The sequence below is a fragment of the Emydura macquarii genome, unplaced genomic scaffold (assembly GCF_026122565.2).
Source record: "Emydura macquarii macquarii isolate MOO-44397 ecotype Brisbane River unplaced genomic scaffold, CSIRO-AGI_Emac_v2 contig_64, whole genome shotgun sequence".
NCBI lineage: Eukaryota > Metazoa > Chordata > Testudines > Chelidae > Emydura > Emydura macquarii.
Window position 1 is genome coordinate 128364 of NW_027130201.1, and position 6651 is coordinate 135014.

At 47.7% G+C, this 6651-nt stretch overlaps 1 protein-coding gene across 2 annotated transcripts; it reads left to right on the plus strand.

Annotated features, from left to right (window-relative positions):
- Positions 1-792: 792 nt before the first annotated feature.
- Positions 793-4010, plus strand: LOC137167271 (olfactory receptor 52M1-like). Of its 2 annotated transcripts, XM_067569467.1 has the most exons (2): positions 793-821; positions 3088-4010. In XM_067569467.1, exons 1-2 carry the CDS (start codon positions 793-795, stop codon positions 4001-4003), a joined length of 945 nt encoding a protein of 314 aa, XP_067425568.1. In that variant the 3' UTR covers positions 4004-4010. The 2 variants fall into 2 exon arrangements, with proteins under 2 accessions (XP_067425568.1, XP_067425493.1); XM_067569392.1 differs by lacking the exon at positions 793-821 and having other exon boundaries at positions 3056-4010.
- Positions 4011-6651: the final 2641 nt, after the last annotated feature.

Below are 6651 nucleotides of genomic sequence, written 5' to 3' on the forward strand. Positions count from 1 at the left end.
TAAGTGAGGTCTGCATTCCCTCTTCCGAGACGATAGTTTTGCATTTGTCTGTATTAAAACAGTTTGTTTCACTGGACCCAGCTTACCACACAGTCCAGATCCATCTGTCTGCCTGCTCTGTTCTCAGCAGTATAACCTCTCCGCCAAGCTTTGTGTCCTTCACACATTTTGTCTGGAATGATTTAATATTTAGTTCCAGGTCTGAGATCTGTCCGTTAGCCAGTTTTAGTCCGTTTAACATCTGCTCTATTGCTGTTGTATAGTGTTAATATTTTGTCTGCATGGTTTGCCCTACGAAATCAAATGCCACAGAGAAATGGAAGGCTCTTGCATCTGTGTGGGTCCCTTGATCAACCAAACTTGTACTCTCATTAAAGGATGTAATTGGGTTTATTTGACAGGACCAGTTTTGCATAATCCCTGTTGACTGGCATTAATTATATTCCTACCCTTTAATTCTATTTTGATTTAATCCCATATCAGCTTTTCCATTGTTTTGCCTAGGATTGATGTCAAGCTAACCAAACTATGGTTACCTGGGTCATCCCGGTCACCCTTTTGGAATAGTGGCAATCTATTAGCACTCTTCTAGATGTCTGGAATTTCCCCAGTATTTCAAATATTTAATTAAATGTATTTAAGTGGGCCGGAGGATTTCCTCAGCCTCCTCTTTTACTCACTGGTGCAAGTTTTCCAGGCCTGTTCATTGACAAATCTTTTTTTTGTAGTAAATGCTATTTAACATCCTTCTTGATTGTTAATGGACTGGGAAGTATTTCATAACCTCATGTGATGTTAGTATATCACACTGTTTTTTCCATATGCAGTACAAAAATATTTATTGACTATGTCTATCTTTTCTGCAACATTAACAAGTTTTCTTCCTTCCTCTTGTAATTGGCCCCATACTTACTGAGTAACCTCCTTTTTGTTATCCTTAGCCCTGACATGCATGGTATTTTCCCTAATGGCTTTAATGTCCCTTGTCCATTTTCATATCTTTCCAGTTGTATTGCTTGCTACCTATTTTCCCTTTTTCCAATATGTTATATATAGCTTTTCCCCCCCGCTAACTGCTGCCTTCATTTTGCCACTGAACTGGCTTTTTAGCTCAATTTATCTATTTCTTGATTGTGGAATTGTGGCTTTTTAGCTATCTAATAAACTTTCTTCTTAAAGAACTCCCAATTTTCATTCACTTTTTTCTGTCTACATTTTTCCTCCCAATCAATTTTGCCCAATCAGCTTTTTGGAATGAGCCTTTTGGAAGCACTAAATATCTATAGATATTTTTGGCTGGGAACTGTTCTCAGTTTGTGCATTTGAATGTAATCCGTTCGATTCTTTGTTTTGTTCTCCTCTATCACATGCCCCGTTCTTTGTCTCTTCTCTAAACTAAACAGTCCCTGACTTTTTGGTCTCTCCACATATGACAGTCTCCCCCATTCTCATAGCCTGTCTCTGAAATCCCCTTTATATCTGATATATCCGTTATAGAGACTGGGTGACCAAAACGGAGTGCATACCCACCGCCGGCTATTCTCCATTCCATTCTTTAGGCATCCAAACATTGTCTTTGTTTTGGCCACTACTGCGCATAAGCAGGTCTTTCCGTTGACTTGCTACCAACAACACCCAGGGCTTTCAGGGAGCTGTGTTCTAGTTGGGATGTTTCTCCAGGCACATCTCTTCGCAATCAACGGGTTTTTTTTCACTTTAAGATTTTGAGCAGCTTCGGGGGTAAATGAGGAACTGCCTATGGCATGGACTCTCTAGCCTGTGTTTCATTGCATTGAGGAATAAGATTATAGAGTCAGTTGTTTATAATTATTTCTCTGAGTAATTAAAAGGTCCTTTTCCAGTGTGTGACGAGAGAGCGATCAGCTTGTAGCCACGGATTTCATTGTATTCTTCATTTCTCGTGTGATGTTATGGTTAACACACATGTCATGTCATAGATACTCATTGAATACTAAATAGAGTTCAGTGGTCATTGGGTAATAGGGGTATAAGGCTGATCAGTAGGTAGAAGGGATCATTATGTATTGGGTATCTAAGTAAGGAGGGTTGAAAAGCAAGACCTCAAGGCTGAGGCTAATAGCCTCAGCTATTTTAAGACATAGCCATAAGAAAACCTGACATAAGTAAGTGACCCAAGAATAACTCGATGCCATAAGATTATGGGCAAAGGTGCTTCAAGAGGTGAAACTTCAAAAAAAATTAACTGGATAAATAATTTTAAGTCCCCAAAATGCTCTAGAATCATATTTCTCTCTAACCTGTGCCTTAACCACAGGGTACAGGTTGTGCGTTTATGCTAATGAGAATAAAAGGAAGTATACAAAACCACTAGGGAAGAGGGCACCTGAATTTTTGGGGACACCAGACCAATAAGGAGAAAGAGGGTTGACATTTTCACGTACATGTGCAGAATGTAGGTATGGTCAAAGATCATAGTATAAAAAGATGGTGCCCAGACTGGGAAAATTGAGCTTCCTAAGGAAAAATTCCAATAGGAATCTTCCCTCTACTGACGATGAATCCATGAAAGACCGGTCAGACCCTAATACTACCTAGGAGGAGTCTGTCTCTACCTGTAGCTGGTGCGTGGGTACATCTAGGAGTTGCATATTCTGTGACATTCCTAACTTTGTTGATTACTTTCAGAACATTGATATAAGATATTATACCTTGTTCCTGTGACCATCTGTGTGCCTTGCCTTTGCCTTCATGTGTTCCTGTGCGCTCTGGATCTAAAACAAGCAGAGGTCACTTTGTGAACTTGAGACTGCAGCCACCAGAGCTGAACTCACAGATATTGTAATACAACATCACTAAATTTACCTTCAATAAAAATAAAAATCTACATGCTTCCCCCTGAGAACAGCCGCCCCTTGTGCGTGTAGTGCCTCATTTTAACTCTGTCTCTCCATCCAGGCATTTGCACTGCGACCATCACCTTAGATCCTGGGAACATAAAGGAATTCAGGGGAACCTATGGTATATAGAGGAGACACTGTTCCGCCTCAGAGTTGGACACCTTCTCCCCTACACCATGTCAGATTCCAACACAACCGTCTTCACCAACCCCTCCTCCTTCATCCTGCTGGGCATTCCTGGGCTGGAGGCGGCACATATCTGGATCTCCATCCCCTTCTGCGCCATGTACACCATAGCTGTCTTGGGGAACTTCACCATCCTGCTGATCGTGAGGATGGAGCAGAGCCTCCATGCGCCCATGTACTATTTCTTCTGCATGCTGGCTGTCATCGACCTGGTCCTGTCTACAACCATCCTGCCTAAAATGCTGAGCATCTTCTGGTTCAATTCCAGGGAGATCGAGTTCAGTGATTGCTTCACCCAGCTGTACTTCATTGACTGCTTTGCAGTGATGGAGTCTGGGATCTTAGTGGCCCTGGGTTTTGATCGCTACGTGGCCATCTGCGATCCCCTGAGACATTCCACCATCCTGACAAACACTGTTGTGGCCAAGATCGGCGTGGCCATGCTATTGCGTGGAGGCCTGCTCACGCTGCCCCGTCCCTTCCTGGAAACAAGGTGGCCTTACTGCAGAACCAACGTCATCGCCCACACATATTGTGATCAAATAGCTGTGGTGAAGCTCGCCTGCGCCGACATCCACTTCAGCAGCTACTATGGTTTCTTGGTGATATTGTTAGTGACTGTTCCGGATGTGTCTTTTATCACCTTCTCCTATATTCAGATCCTCAGGGCCATCTTCAGTCTCCCCACAAAGGATGCCCGACTCAAGACTTTTGGTACCTGCGGCTCCCATCTTTGTGTCATCTTAGCCTTTTACATCCCAGCTCTCTTCTCCATCTTCACGCAGGAGTTTGGCCACAATGTGCCTCTGCATTTCCACGTCATCGCTGCCAACATGTTCCTCCTGCTGCCCCCCATGCTAAATCCCATCATCTACGGGGTGAGAACCAAGCAGATCCGGGACAGGCTGCTCCACCTCCTTACTCATAAAGGGACCTAAAGTTGTCTCCTGGTGCCCTGGCTCTCAGACTGAGCACCATGGAGAGCCGGCTAGTGACCTGGTGCGGGGCCCTCCTTCCTAGATCACTTACAGGACGGTCAAAGAGACCGTAGAGCCTTGCCTGCCCTTTAAGTTTATCATGACTGGATGAGTCAGAGAGACAGAAGAATCTGGGGCAGGAGAGAGACACAAATGCAGCCGAGGGGAGTCTTTGTTTGCAGGGTTATGGCTGGAGCAGAGAGACGGACTTCAACTGGAGGAGAAGATGGACAGGCTGTGGGTCCCAGCTGTAGCTCGTTTTCCATGGCTCCCAGCAGAGTGTGTCGTGCAGGGTGGTTTAGGGTCCATGCTGAGAACGGACAGGCCTTTCACGTACCCCATTTGACTCTGTGTTAACGGTTTCTTTGTCCTAGCAGGGTGAAGGGGATTGCACATGGCCGAGCACGCCTGTTGCCTCTCCCCATGTTGGCTCCCTCCAATGCCAGCGCTTTCTGCCCTTCCCCCTTCATCCTGGTGGGCCTGCCGCTGCTGGAGCAGGAGCACTGCTGGATCTCCATCCCCTTCTGCTTCATCTACATCAGCGTGCTGCTGTGCAACGTCGCCCGGCTTTTCCTCATCAAGGCAGAGCCTGTCCTGCGCGAGCCCACATCTCTCTTTCTCTCCATGCTGGCCCTGACTGACATCACGCTGTCCAGCTTGGCCCTGCCCATGACTCTGGGCAGCTTCTGGGTCAGAGCCCAGGAGATCAGCTGTGCTTCCTGCCTTGCCCAGATGTTTCTGACCCATGTGCTGTGTGTGGTGGAGTCAGGCAGGCTGGTGGTCATGGCCTTCGACTGCTATGTGCCCATCTGCGCCCTGGTGCGATACAGCTCCATGCTCAACGGTTCCGTCATTTTCTGCAGCTCTGCAACTCCCGCATCATCTGCCACCCCTACTGCAAGCACATGGCCATGGTGATGCTGGCGTGCGGGACAGCAGGCCCAACAACCTCTATAGGCTAGTCCTGTCCCTCGCTGTCATTGGCTTTGCCCTAGGCTGCATCTTGCTATCCCACACCCTGATTCTGCGGGCCGTCTTCCAGCTGCGTTCCCATGGGGCCGGGCACAAGGCTCTCGGCACCAGAGGGGCCCATGTGGGCATCATCATCATCATCTTCTAGACCCCCACGCTCTTCTCCTTCCTCACCCACCACCTTGGCCACAGCGTCTCCCCTCCTCCATGTTCCTGTCCAACCTCGATCTGCTGGTACCGGCTATGCTCAACCTTCTGGCCTATGGGGCCAAGACCTAGTGAATCCGACAGGCTGATGAGGACGCTCCGCCTGGGGGAGGATGCCTCGTAGATGTGTGTGGTGCCCGTGGAAATTGGGGCAATGTGTGTACCACCCATGTGCATGCCACCATGTCCCGGGGCACTATGCGCTGCCAGTTGGTGAGCGGGAGAGGGAATGAGCACTGGTGGAGCATCACGCAGCCTGAGTGGGTACGAAGGGGCCATCAGAAGCTGAACACAATCTACACAGGAGTGGGGGATCCTGGGTGGATGGTGGACGAGCCAAGGTTTGGGTCGCTTACACTTAGTGGCTGAGACTGCGGGCAGGCTGACATATGAACACAAGGTAGCGGAACCAGAGATAGAAGGCTGGGGGAGAACAGGTTCTGCAGAGCGAGACTCTGAAGAGACGGAGGCTCAGACACCGAATCAGGGAGAGACGTGGCCGTAGAACACAAGGTGGCGGAAGTGAATCAGGGGGAACCAGCAGGAACCAGGGAGAATCAGGGGGAACCGAGTCAGGGAGAGACGTGCCCAGATGCCCACCTGATTCCTGCAGGAGGGAGGGCCCCAGCCCAGATTGCGTCCCAGCCTTCTGAGCTCTTGGATGTCGAGTTAGGTTCCTGGTCCCAGCCTGTCAGCTCGGCTCCTGGAGCTGGTGACAAACAATTACCACTGCTGTGAGCCACGCCCAGGAGCTGTGCAAACCAATCAGATGTAGACTTTGTGTTTTTCTGTATAAGTGAGACAGAGGTAGAGAGAACTGTTTCCTTTACAGTTATGATAATGGTACAGTACTGTTTAGTGGGGCATAAATCAACTCCATCTTGAAGTAAGCTCTTTCCTGAAACTTGTACTATTGAACCTAAAAATATCTTGATGGGTCCTCTTTTTGTGAGTGAGGAATATATGTGAAGGGCATAAAAAGACAGCAATCTAAACTGCTTTAACAACAGAAAGGGGAGGAAAGACACAAAGTGCCAACCTAACCGTGAAGGACGAAGAATACCTACAAACGACCCTAAAGTGCAAATAAGCGACCCGAAAATACAGAAGGATCCACCGTGGGAACAAAGAAAGTACAGATATAGGAGACTAGTCCTGCTTGCAATTAGCTGGTGATTAACAACTATACTGACCCTAGGGGCAGCATGACACAGCCATGCCCATAGACTGACATGAGAGCCAGCAAGTATAAAAGATGGGGTAAAAACCTGGAAACTTTGGGTCTCATTCTGCAATTGTCATCTTGAGCATCGTATTTGCGACTGACAGAGGCCTGGCTCGCTTCTCCTGCCCAGTCTAGTTGGCCACTAGGTTGGCTCGAGCAAAGCCTAAAAGGAAACAAGGTTACTTACCAGTAACTTTTGTTCTTC